The sequence below is a fragment of the Gadus morhua genome, chromosome 3 (genome assembly GCF_902167405.1).
Source record: "Gadus morhua chromosome 3, gadMor3.0, whole genome shotgun sequence".
Lineage (NCBI taxonomy): Eukaryota > Metazoa > Chordata > Actinopteri > Gadiformes > Gadidae > Gadus > Gadus morhua.
Window position 1 is genome coordinate 19117996 of NC_044050.1, and position 13503 is coordinate 19131498.

Genomic DNA, 13503 nt, shown 5'->3' on the forward strand with positions numbered 1-13503 from the left:
AAAAGGCTTGAAATATTTATAACATGAGTTTCGCTTTTTAAATTTAATTATTGAAATGAATGAACTTTTCCACAATATTCAAATGTATTGAGATGCACCTGTAATATAACCTGACTCTCGCAAGATGATGCTAATGTGTAATCTCTATCCAAGTCAGGAGAGGGCGTCCTCGTAACAGCAAACGAGGAGTCGACTGACTTGAACTATTTAAATTTGCACTTAAACTTGTGTAATAAAGGCATTGTGGATCCTTCTCAGATGTATTAAAAAAATAATAATAAAAAAAAAAAAAATGACTTCGGGCAAACATCCATGATGTTTCGAATACATGATCGAGAACTGGCTGCTTCGGCTAATCTGGTTAAGAACCTAAACCCTATTGTCTGTCTCGGTCACAGATGGAGCGCGGCTCAGCTGCCCCTGGACCATGTTGGCATGAGGCGGACACGCTCGGCGGCGATCGACCAGACGAGCAGCGGATTCCCGAATAACGATTTAATTATACCTCAATTATTGTAGGGTTTCGAATACAAAGTTGCGTTGGTGATTTTATTTTTCTATGGAATCAAGGCTCCGGGGTCGAGTCCATGCAACGGTTGGTGGAAATGATGTTTCAGTAACGGGATGATCTTTGAGCGACACAATGGACGGTGCGCTCGCAAGCTGTCGAGTTGAGCGCGGGTCCGAGACGTGAGACATCTCTGGATTAGAAGTCGGTCAGAAGAAAAATATGTAGTTTCCCTTGTCTTTGATGCCAGATTTGGCTATTTTCAAAGGAGTAATGGGTCACAAAAATGCAAGTTCAGCACTCCATCTACTGCTTGTTTTGTCGCTGTTTGGTACCCGTTCACTCGCACAGGTGTCCAACCTAACGCTGTCAATTGAGGAGGGTCTGCCCGCAAGAACCATAGTTGGGGATATCTCTGCTGCGTTGAGTGCGCCAAGTTCCTCCGGATTCTTCATCTCGGAAAGTAGAGATTCCTATGTTTTGATAGACTTGGAAATAAATGCAGACACCGGGATCATCTCTACGGCCATCGTTCTGGACCGGGAGATTCGAGATAAGTATGAATTCGTGGCCGCCACCCTAACCGGGGAGGTGATTAAGGTGAAAATCAAGGTCAATGATGTAAACGACCATTCCCCTGTTTTTCCATCGGATACGATCGATTTAGAAATATCAGAGTTAAGCCCCCCTGGATCTCGCTTTGAACTCGAAGGCGCTGAGGACCAGGATGAGGGGGAGTTTGGTACCCAGGGTTATAGGATCTCTGAAGCGGACATGCGGGGGCTGTTTCAATTGGAATATCGCAATGGCTCAGACAACCCCTTCCACCTTGACCTCCTGCTCACCAGCAGACTGGACCGAGAAGCTTTGGACTTCTATTCCCTCACCATCGAGGCGTTCGATGGGGGCATCCCTGCCAGGACGGGGACCCTACACGTTAACATCCACGTGCTGGACGAGAACGACCACCCGCCCGTGTTCAACCAGACCGAATACCACGCCTCGGTGTCCGAGGACGCCCCGGTGAACTCCACCGTGTGCCGGGTGCACGCGACAGACCGGGACCTCGGAATCAACGGCCTTATCACCTACGAGATCAACCGGCGCCAAAGTGACTCTGGCGAGGTGTTCTCCATCGATGAAAGAACAGGGGTGATCTACATCAACAAACCGCTCGACTTCGAGACGCAGTCTTTTCATGAGTTGATCATAAGCGCGCGGGACAACGGCGCCCAGTCCGAGTTCAGCAGCACCTTCGTCGGGGTGAAGGTGCTGAACATCAACGACAACACGCCCACCGTCAACATCCTGTTCCTCAGCGAGTCGGGGGAGGCCGCGGTGTCTGAAGGCGCCGGCCTCGGGGAGTACGTCGCCCGGATCCTCGTGTCCGACGGCGACGCTGACCTCGGGGACAGCCAGAAGGTCAGCGTCACCCTGCAGGGCGGCGAGGGGAGGTTCACCCTGAAGCAGACGGACCACTTCCTGTTCGCCCTGTGCGTCGACGGCCCGCTGGACCGGGAGGAACGAGAGCGCTTCGAGTTGACGCTGCGGGCAACAGACCAGGCCGGCCCGTCGCTGAGCACCGAGGTGACCTTTGACCTCATGGTCACCGACGTCAACGACTGCCCCCCGCTCTTCGAGAGGGACGCCTACACGGTCCGCCTGGCGGAGGACGTCCCCCCGGGGACCTCCGTGGTGCAGGTGAAGGCCCGGGACGGGGACGAGGGCCCCAACGCCTCGGTCCGCTACTCCCTCCTGGGTCCGGGGGGGTCCGGCCCCCAGAGGGACCCCCTGCCGTTCACCGTCGACCCCTCCTCGGGCCTGATCGTCACGCTGCGCCGGCTGGACAGAGAGAGGGAGGCGGCTGTCCGCCTGCTGGTGGAGGCGGGCGATGGGGGCGAGCCGGCCCTGTCGTCCACGGCGACGGTCACCGTGGTGATCGAGGACGTCAACGACAACGAGCCGGTGTTCCAGCAGCAGCTGTACAACGTGTTGGTCCCGGAGCACAGCCAGCTAGGGAGCTGCTTCCTACAAGTAGGACAGGCTTTATGGTTGTGCTTCCGAGTCAATGTTTTGACATCCGTTGAGGATGGGTTATATCAGTGTCATACCACAGCAGGGGAGAAGACATCAGGGTTTTCCCAAATATATCGACCCCTACTTGGTGACTTTGAGGCATAGTGGCTTCTTGGCATCAGGCACAGATCAGTTTGCCAAAACCACCACATTGACACTTTCCCTCCGTCTCCCTCCCTCCATCGTTCTCTGTAATCTCTTTCTCCAACTTCTCAGACTCCATCTCTCCTCTTTCTCCAATTCTTTCGCCCATGCCCCTTTCTTTTCTCCCATTCCCCATCACTCTTTCCCTTTATCGCTCTCTATGTGTCTACTATCAGTCCGCCCTTCCCTCTCTCTTCCCCTACTCTCTCCTCTCCTGACTCACTGCCTCTCTCTCTGCCTCTCTCTCTGCCTCTCTCTGTCTGTTTGTCTCTTTCAGTCATCTCACAGTGGACAAATATGTCCTTCATTCTCCACACAGACCACGTCATTGTTGTCGTCCTAGATGCCCTCAGCATGCTGGCTGCTTGATAGGACAGGTCTTATGGCTGAGCTACCACCTCATGGTACCAGCCTCCTTGCGAGGGACAAAAGAAGCCTTAGTCAAGCCTCGCTCACTCTCTAAACACGAGCTGACATGAACTCACGGTTGTCGAGGCAGAACCTCTACAGATCAAGCTGGGGCGATCCGGGTTAGATGACGGATAGATGAGCAATGTTTGCTACAGTCCACTGGGTAGGCCACATCTAGCACACATCTAGGTGGACATGCCCACTTGTGATGTCAGAAGAGGCAGATTTTCATTTTTATGAATACTAAACAAATATGTGCATTGCATTAGAAATATGTTCTTGCCTACTGTGGATCCATTCTATCTGTTTCCTTATTAAAGAATAAATTAGGTTTAGCATCGCTGTGATTTCAAACCAGCTATGTATTCGTTTTACACATGAACACAGCCAACTCTCATCGATGAATATATCCGTTGTGCTAAACAGATAGCACAATAGGCCTATACATAACATATGTTAGGTGAGTAACTGATGCTAGGGGTTTCCAACACACATACAGTGGATTGAATGGCACTTCTCTTACCCACCCTATGTAAAGATGAAAGGCTGCGGCCCTGGACACATGCACACTTCGTGCTTCTATTGTGACACACACTGTCTCAGTGCTTCTATTGTGTTCATTGCCTCCTTCTGCCTTTATTATTATCATCTATTATTTCCTGAGAGTCAAAATCTCCCCCTACGATACATTACCGTTTATTTGTCAAAATGTTATAATCTGCACCAGGACTGTATAGGAGTAATTTAAATATCAGTCAATGTCACTGTTAAACACAAGTATTCAACAGTTATTAGAGGACAATAACAGTCTTGCAGTCAGTATGGTTCCGCATTCAAAGTATTTGTGAATGAGTATACCTCTGAAACCTTTCGTCCATTTCCTGTGTATCTCAGGTTGTTGCCACGGACGCGGATGGCCCTGACTTTGCCTCGCTGCAGTACTCGCTGTCAGACGGCTTTGACCGGAAGGACCTGCACCCTCTGTTCCACATTAACGCAGACACGGGGGAAGTGTGTGTGTCCCAAGATATCGACCGCGACACTGGACAGACCTCTCATGATATTCTAGTGAAGGCCGTGGATCAAGTGAGTGTGTTTTCTAGTCATTTATCCGCAGCGCTTTTATCTAAAGGGATTTTCCTACAATTCAGTGACATGTCGTCATGTCAGGAGCAGGTAGGGGTGGGGCAACTTGCTCTGGTTATAATTAAGGTTGTTGATATTCGGGTCAAACCCAGTGCCTTTTGATGGTGAGTGGAACCCTTGCCCAAACACGATCCTTCCCCATTCCCTATCCACATCTCCCAGTCCCATCAATGTCCCAGGGAACCCATGTTGGCCCGAAATCCTAGCAGTGTGTATGTATATAGACGGTCTTGAGAGGAACTATCAAACCTTTCAAATATTTTTTTTAGGAATGAATTCAACATAAAATCTTCATAGGTTGTAACTCAGCAATCGGACCCCGTATGACCCCATGAGGGGCCCCCGGCCCGGAGATTGGGAGACACACTGACAGTCGAAGCGTTGACAGCCACTCATCGCCCTCTGCCCTGTGTCCCCCTCCGTCTCCCCAGGGAGGGCTGAGCGCTCAGACCTACGTGCACATCGAGGTGGAGGACCTGAACGACAACGCTCCGGTGTTCAACCCTGAGCAGTACGCCACCAGCGTCAGCAGCCACGCCCCGCCGGACACGGAGATCCTCACCGCCATCGCCACCGACCCGGACTCGGGGAGCTACGGCCGGGTCACCTACGAGCTGCTGCCCAGCGACCTGTCCGGGCTGTTCACCCTGGATGGGGACACAGGTAGGAGGAGGCCACCAGGAGAGGATCAAAGCTAGGGTGGGAGAACCCAGTGATGGTGGATGAGAGGTCACGCTGAACGCTGAATCGTGTCAAGAGACATTCTTTATTTTTCTTTATTTTGCAGTAGTACAACATCTGGTGGTTGGATCAGAATCTAGAGTTGTTGAGTTTGTTGGATGGAATAGCATGAAACCAACTGATCTTAGTGTACAAATTAATTCAGTAGTAGAATGTTTCTCAATGTGACAAAAATTGTTTTTCATACTTTATTACATTCAAAACATGTAATAAAGGACAAGTGTGCAATCTTTATTAAGTTGTTATTTGCATAACATTATTCTATATATTGTAGTAATAGTAATTGGGATAAACGTATCACAATGTGGGCCGTATCAATGGTTTAATTGCTCACACAACATTGCCTGAACCAAGTGTGTACATCGCTCCACTGTCTTATCTAACGTGGACGTGCTGAGCTGGGCCCTCCTGCTGGGGTAAACCACCACTTACTGACTGCTTAATCCCTCCTGGCCAGACAGGTTCCACTGCCACCACACAGCAGGGGTAGGGCAGTCAACCTGCTTAGTGTCACCACTGAAACACACATTAAACACACACACTTTGCAGCACCTACAATGTGTTCAATCCTAATTATCGAGTTAACCGTAAACATTGTCCTGTGGTGGCACACAAAATACTTTGTTTCCCAAGATATGAGGAGTAAATTAGCTTCAGCTCGTTGTTTTAATAGTGATGCACTTTGAAATGGACGTGCCCACTACCTCACTGCAGAAGACCCCCATACCAGTGGAAGGGCCCTAACACCTCCTGGGTTGTCAAGTCAATTTAGGGTGACAGGGTTTATGGCTAGCCCATCTGTCGCTGACATATGGGGGTGAAGGCTTCATCAGAGGAAAGTATAGGAACCATGGTATAACGTAGCATATGATGTATGTAGCATTTAATGTAGCATATACAGGCAATACTTAAAACCTCAACTCTCGTATCCATTGCTTTATGTGTACTGTTTTTATTTGTATTGTCTTATGGACTGTCCTGTATCTCTTATCTAACCTTCATTCCAGACCCTGTATGTGTTTTGTGTGTTGGGTATCGCTCATACGGTGTGTGTGTGTTTGCCCAGGGACTCTGTACCTGCGCTCCACCGTGGCCCACCTGGGCACGGCCAGCGTGACGCTCTCCCTGAGCGCCCGCGACGGCGGGGGGCGGACCTCGGCCACGCCCGCCAGGCTGACCGTCAACGTGGTGGGCAGCGCCCAGGCGCCTGCCGTCTTCCAGCGGTCCCGTTACTCCTTCAGTGTGGCCGAGGACGCGCCCCCGGGGACGTCCGTCGGCACGGTGACCGCTGTCTGTCCAGGAAGTGAGTATGACCGTGTATGGAGACCGATGTGGCTGGGCTGCGCGTTGTGGATGCTAAGCGAGTGTCCGCAAAAACTCTCTTTTGCGTGTGTCAAAATGTTTTGTGTCCAAAACACTGTCCATCAATACTCATACATTCAGTTCCTTCATGCCACTTTAAAAACTGTCTGGAGTTAGTACTTTAAAAACACTATTTTGAAGTGGTTCCCCCAAGCGCTAAACAGCAATATCATCAGCATTTTTTAATTCGTCCTTTTGGAAGATCTTCTTAGAAAGTATCTGTTTTTGTTGAACGGGAACTCCATTATAGAGCCTATGGGTCGGGACATGGGTTCAGACTGGTTGTTAGTAGATGCGTATGACGGAAAGAGTAGAAGTCGCCTGATGAATATCCTAAGAAGTAGCTTTTAAAGAGTAAAGTCTCTATTTTAATCTACCCTCCCTGGCTCAACCGATTACAGGCCAAACAACAGATTGATGATACATTTCCCATTCCGTGAACAATATCGCTAAGTGAAGTAACCACACAAGCCAGCTGTGTGCATGTATATGTTACATTCACATTTACACATTCAAATTAGTGCATTTAGCAGATGCTTTATCCGAAGCGCCCTAAAATACAATACGAAACAACAAAATATCACTGTCGGTACAATAAAGATGTTCATTGTAACAGTTGCCAAGCACTGACAGTTGCTAGGCTTTTTTGACTTTCCCCGTATACAACATAGAAAAAACGTTTCACAATCCGTACAATGGTATATTTACTCTACTGTAAGTATTTTGTACTGCAGAGATTATTGCTTCTTGATAAGTTGTCACGTACGCCACCTCAATAGCAGAAAGCTAGCCTAGAAGTAGTTCAAGGTTCTCTAATCAATTAACAGATTAGCTCTTCAACTTAAACATCAACACTGTGTTTACAGAAGAGGACAAGGAGGCGGGGTAGGGAACGTTTAAATCCACTACAGCTTAACTCCTTCCTATCTTTACTTAGTAGTTACAACAAAGGGATTTGGACCTGACCGGTAATTACTTAAAGTGCCGACTGAATGTGTTTGTGTGTGTGTGTGTGTTAGTGTTTGTACAAGCATCACGTTATTATCAAATCCAAATATCCTAATAATCATTCCTAATAACATCTCCATATTGTATGCATACGCATGGGAATTAATATTTACTATTTAATAAATGCTTATATCCAAAGCGATTTTCGGAGATAACATGTAATTATTGATCCTGCTCTGCCTACCTGGGGATAGTAAGGCAAAGTCCAGTCCAGAGTCCAGTGCCTTAACCATCAGACCATCCTACCCCCATGGCTTGAGACATAATGTTGGTGTCTGTGATATGAACCCTGTATCACCCTGGGGCCTCCGTGTCTCCCCAGGTTCCCCCGAGCCCGTCACCTACCGCGTCTCCTCTGGGGACCCCCAGGGCTGGTTCTCGGTGCACCCGGACTCCGGCCTCATCAGCACCCGCCGGGCCCTGGACCACGAGGCGCAGCGCTACGCCCTGCTGGTGCTGCAGTCCTCCAGCGGCCTCCTCTTCAGCAGCACCCAGGTCAACGTCAGCGTGGCCGACGTCAACGACCACGCCCCTGCCTTCCCCGCCGCGCGGGAAGCGCTCACCCTGTCCCGCAGCACGCCCCCGGGCGCCGTGCTCTTCATCGCCCACGCGCGCGACGCCGACAGCGGCGCCAACGGACGCGTGAGCTACCACCTCACCGACCCCGGGAACGACGACGCCGGCGAGAAGACGCCCTTCGCCGTCGACCCGGTCCTGGGTACGCTGATGTTGGCCGGGAGTTTACGGACAAGCGCCCGGCGGGCGTACGCTCTGGAGGTCGTGGCGAGGGACGAGGGCCGGCCGCCGCTCGCCGCCCGGCTGACCCTGGAGGTCACCGTGGACCAGGCGGGCCCGGAGGACGACGCCCTGGCCTTCGAGTCGCTGGTGTACCAGGTGGAGATCGGCGAGGGCTACCGCAAGGACGCCCGGGTCATCCAGGTGAAGGCGCACCTGGGGGGGCCGCAGGGGGGGGGCCCACGCGTCGTCCGGCGGCCCCGGGACCACCGGGATCACGTACTCCCTGGAGCCCGAGCCGGGGTTCCCCGCTCCCCCGTTCCGCGTCCACGCCCGGAGTGGCTGGCTGTACCTCTACCAGAGCCTGGACTACGAGTCGGAGCCCGGGTACGGGTTCAGGGTGGTGGCCGCCGCCGGAGAGGACGACACCAGGAGCAGCGCCACGGCCAGCGTGAGGGTCCAGGTCCTCGACGCCAACGACAACGCGCCGGTGTTCGGGAGGGAGGCGTACTACTTCACGGCGTCGGAGGGCAGCGCGCCGCAGGGTCTGGTGGGGACCGTCCAGGCCACCGACCGGGACGCCCAGAAGAACGCCGAGCTGTCCTACATGCTGCTCTCGGACGGGAAGTACTTCCGTATTAACACCAAAACAGGTAAGGAAATGTTAAATATAGGGATAATATTGCGGTCGATATTAGTGATGTGTGCGGGTTCAGGTAAGATGTTGAATTAGTGGGTAATGTGTGAAAAATTCATATACAGCGTGACTGATAACACAGAGACAAAAGAAAGGGACGGCAGTGGGATGTGTTGGCCACAAGAGGGCGCTAGAGAACCGCAGTACATGTTGATTAGCGCTTCGTCTCGGATCCAGCAGTCCTGCTCTGTTAAAGAGGAACTTCTGAGGGGAGACAGCATAGAGCCTGGGCTGAAAACTGCATATTATGGATCCATAGGACATTTGCATTGTTTTTCTCAACAATATCTCAAAACGTCAAAATACAAAAAAACAAAAATATAATGGTTAACTAAATAGGCCAAACACACAAACTTCTCCAGGAACCCCCTAACAATCAATCATCATGTATGCCACTGACTAAGACCCAGCCGATGATAGCAATTAGATAGAGCTTGGCCTTCTTGACCGTAAACCACAACCTGATCCCTGCAGGGGAGATCATGAACTGGGTGGCGCTGGACCGGGAGCAGCACAGCCAGCACAGCCTGAAGGTGATGGTGAGCGACCACGGCCGGCCTCGGCTCAACGCCACCGCCACCGTGCACGTCTCCGTCGCCGACGTCAACGACAACCCGCCGCGCTTCACCCACCTGCCCTCCACCAACGAGCTCAACGTTCAGGTAGGCCATGCCCACGCCTGATTGGCTGCTCAACAGGCACAACCTGAGGGTCTTTCAGGAGGTCAAAGTGTCATCGTGAACGCCAAAAGAATACGTAGCTCTGTAAGGTTGGATTGAGGATGGAGGCTGTTTAGTTTTAATCTGACTCAACTGTTCATTCACTCATTTGTTAATCACCCTGGGGTCTTTATCTGAAGGATGTACAATTAGATTAGTTGAATCTAATCTAGTCTAATCTGAAGGATGTATAACCAGGGGTCCCCTCAAAATATAGAGTTTCGTTATATTTTATTTATCGTTTGTATAATTATATTTGTTGATTTATACAATTTGAATATTGACACTTAAATTTACCGGAAATTATATTTTTATTATTATTATTATTTTTTTATTTTATTTTTGTTCTATGCTAGAATATTTTATCATTAATATATATTTTATGTACTATATTTGTTTTCCAGTATTTACATGTTAAATAATACAATAGCTACATTAGCCACTCTTACCAGTACATAGGCTGTAACTGGTGATGTGGTTGTGACTCCTGCAGATGTGGGCGGGCCTTCCCCCGGGGTCTCTGGTGACCACCATGTTCGCCAAAGACCCCGATGCCGGAGAGAACGGCACGGTTACCTTCTCTTTAAGGACAGGTGAGAGGATCGCCCAGGTTCAATTATTCAATGATGTATCGATTTATTTTCCAATACATTGCCTCGCATATTGTTTGCCACTGCCTACTGAATTGTTTGTGTGTGTGTGTTTGTGTGTGTGTGTGTGTGTGTGTGTGTGTGTGTGTGTGTGTGTGTGTGTGTTTGTGTGTGTGTGTGTGTGTGTGTGTGTGTGTGTGTGTGTGTGCATGTGCGTGTGCGTGTGCGTGTGTGTGTGTGTGTGTGTGCGTGTGTGTGCTCGTGTGTGTGTGTGTGTGTGTGTGTGTGTGTGTGTGTGTGTGTGTGCGTGTGCGTGTGGTGGGGGGGGGGGGGGGGGGGGGGGGTGATCTAGAAGCTGATGGGATGGGAGTGTTTGAGATTGACCCTCAGAGTGGTGACATCACACTGAAGGCAGCGTCTCTCCAGCCAATCGTGACGCACTACACCCTGGAGGTCATGGCTAAAGATGGAGGACTCAACTCTCTGGAGGAAGTCGCCATCGTTCATGTGCAGGTACTGGTCACTTGCATGTGTGTGGGTGTTTGTGTAGATGTGTGGGTGCGTGTGTAGGTATGTGTGTGTGTTTTTCTGGGTGTATGCGTGTGTGTGCGTATGTGTGTAAGAGTGTGTGTAGTCTACTGGATATACAGTCTCAATTTATTATACTATTATTTTTAAGAAATTCAATTTATTAAACATATTTTAATCATTTTATTTAATTGTATTATTTATTTGTATTCAATCATTTATTGATGTGTATTAATGAATAGATTTTTGCTAATTTAGTGATTTAATATATCTACTTTTAAATAAATTACTTCAATTAAATGTTACATACATTTCTATGTATTTGTGTTTAATTATTCTTTTGTATTTCTTAGAAAAATAGTTTTGTACTATTATTATGTCCTTTATTTTCTGTAGATAATGGTATTCATTCGTTTGCATTAACTTCCTGTCCAGGTCCACCGAGGAGCGTCTGTGTTCGACGGCTCCCAGCACCAGATCGCCCGCCGCCTCAGCGTGCGTGAGGACGCCAAGCCCGCCGCCACCGTCGGCTCGGCCGCCATCATCGCGGACGGCGCCAGGTTCCGCTACTCCATCGCCGAGGGCGACGGCAGCATCCACTTCGGCGTGGACCCCTCCTCCGGCGACATTTACGTCAACCAACCGCTGGACTACGAGTCCGCCGCGCAGTACTTCCTCGTGGTGCTCCGCCCTGGAGGCGGAGCCCCCGCGAGCCCCCCGGCCTCAACGTGACCGTGCTGGTCAGTGTTTCCCTGGAGGACGTCAACGACCACACGCCCTGGTTCCCCGACGACCTGGTCACACTCGGCCTGAGGGAGGACGTCGCCGTGGGGACATTGGTGTTTGCGTTCCACGCTAAGGACGCAGACGGTAGCTTGGGAAACAGCGACCTGCGCTACTCCCTGAGCCACGACCGGGGGTCCCACTCTGAGTCGCCCGGCGGGCCGTCGCCGCCCTTTCCCTTCGCCGTCGACCCCCGCACGGGCAGGCTGACCGTGGTGGCGCCCTTGGACCGCGAGACCACCCCCAGCCTGGCCTTCACCGTCACCGCCTTCGACCGGGAGCAGGAGGGGGAGGGGGCGGGGCCGGGGGGAGTGCGGAGGCAGGCGTCTGTCACGGCGCAGGTCTTCCTGCTGGACGTCAACGACAACCGGCCGGTGCTGGTGTCTGCGGACGCCGTGCGGGTGGCGGAGGACGCGGAGGTGGGCGGTCTGCTGCATCACGTGGTGGCGCTGGACAGAGACCTGGGGGAGAACGGACGCGTCTCCTACAGCATCGTGGACGGGGACAGCCAGGGGGTCTTCAGGCTGGAGGAGAACACCGGTATGAAACATTGTTGTACTATATGCGTTCAGACATCCACCCATGGTGATACAGTTGGAGGACCCTTGTCTGAGATAAAACTATGGATCTAGAGCATGGTTCTATTTTATACGGAACAGGCTGTTCACGGGCACTGTGTGGCCAGATTTGAGGGAAGCAGTTCCTCAGACTCACTTGATGTTGAAGTTATTTGGAGAAGAAAAGAGATGGTCACTCTATTTACTATCGCTTACCATCTTTTCTTTGCAGTTATAGCAGTTTACCGATAATTCTAATAACTTTTCCGGAACGTTGCTCAAACTTTGATTTTATGTTGTGAATTCTTCTCAGACTCAACTTGTAAGTCTGAAGAATGACCTCATGTTAATCAGTAGGAATGGACTCCCTCCGACGGTTATTAATACATTGACGTCCTCCCAGGGTTCCTGTATCTGTCCTCTCCCCTGGACCACGAGGTCAGCGCCTCCCACCAGCTCATCGTCTGGGCGGGGGATGGGGGCGTGCCCCGCCTCTCCTGCACCCAGACGCTCACGGTGCTGGTGGAGGACGTCAACGACCTGCCGCCCGTGTTCCAGCGGGAGGTGTACGCGGCCAGCGTGGCCGAGAACAGAAACCCTGGGGAGCCGGTGGTCAGCCTGAGCGCCACCGACGGAGACTCAGGTAGGAGGAGGAGGAGGAGGAGGAGGAGGAGAAGGAGGATGAGAGGAGGAGGAGAAGGAGGGAGGAGGAGGAGGAGGAGAAGGAGGAGGAGGAGGAGGAGGAGGAGAAGGAGAAGGAGGAGGGAGGAGGAGGAGGAGGAGGAGGAGGAGGGGGAGGGAGGAAGGAGGAGGAGGAGAAGTAGGGAGGAGGAGAGGAGAGGGGATGATGATGATGATGATTATGATTGAGGAGATGAAAGGAGGAGAAGAGGAGGAGAGATGGAGGAGGAGGAGGAGACGGGATGATGATGATGATGATGATGATGATGATGATGATGATGATGATGATGATGATGATGATTGAGGAGATGAGAGGAGGAGACAGGATGATGATGATGATGATGATTATGATTTAGGAGATGAAAGGAGGAGAAGAGGAGGAGAGATGGAGGAGGAGGAGGAGGAGACGGGATGATGATGATGATGATGATGATTATGATTATGATTGAGGAGATGAGAGGAGGAGGAGGAGGAGGAGACGGGATGATGATGATGATGATGATGATGATGATGATGATGATGATGATGATGATGAGTAAGGGGATGAGAGGAGGAGGTGGAAGTTGCTTATTGTTGCTTTTTTTATGAGAAAGATGGGAAGGAGAGAAGTTGCGTGTTGAGAGAGTGCAAGAGAGGGAGAGGGAGAGAAAGAGGGAGGGAAGGGAGAGAGAGAGAGAGAGAGAGGGAGAGAGAGAGAGAGAGAGAGAGAGAGAGAGAGAGAGAGAGAGGAGAGAGAGAGAGAGAGAGAGAGAGAGAGAGAGAGAGAGAGGGAGAGGGGGGGGAGAGAGAGAGAGAGAGAGAGAGAGAGAGAGAGAGA

General features: G+C 51.1%; 1 protein-coding gene across 1 annotated transcript in view; it reads left to right on the top strand.

Annotated features, from left to right (window-relative positions):
* The first annotated feature begins 397 nt into the window (after positions 1-397).
* dchs2 (dachsous cadherin-related 2) overlaps positions 398-13503 on the top strand; it is a 28917-nt gene continuing 15811 nt past the window's right edge. The window contains 12 exon segments of the mRNA XM_030352665.1: positions 398-2542; positions 4034-4225; positions 4717-4948; positions 6093-6329; positions 7719-8347; positions 8349-8784; positions 9303-9490; positions 10041-10140; positions 10490-10650; positions 11101-11376; positions 11379-11988; positions 12409-12648. Coding sequence (XP_030208525.1) covers positions 752-2542; positions 4034-4225; positions 4717-4948; positions 6093-6329; positions 7719-8347; positions 8349-8784; positions 9303-9490; positions 10041-10140; positions 10490-10650; positions 11101-11376; positions 11379-11988; positions 12409-12648 — 5092 coding nt within the window. The 5' untranslated portion in view covers positions 398-751.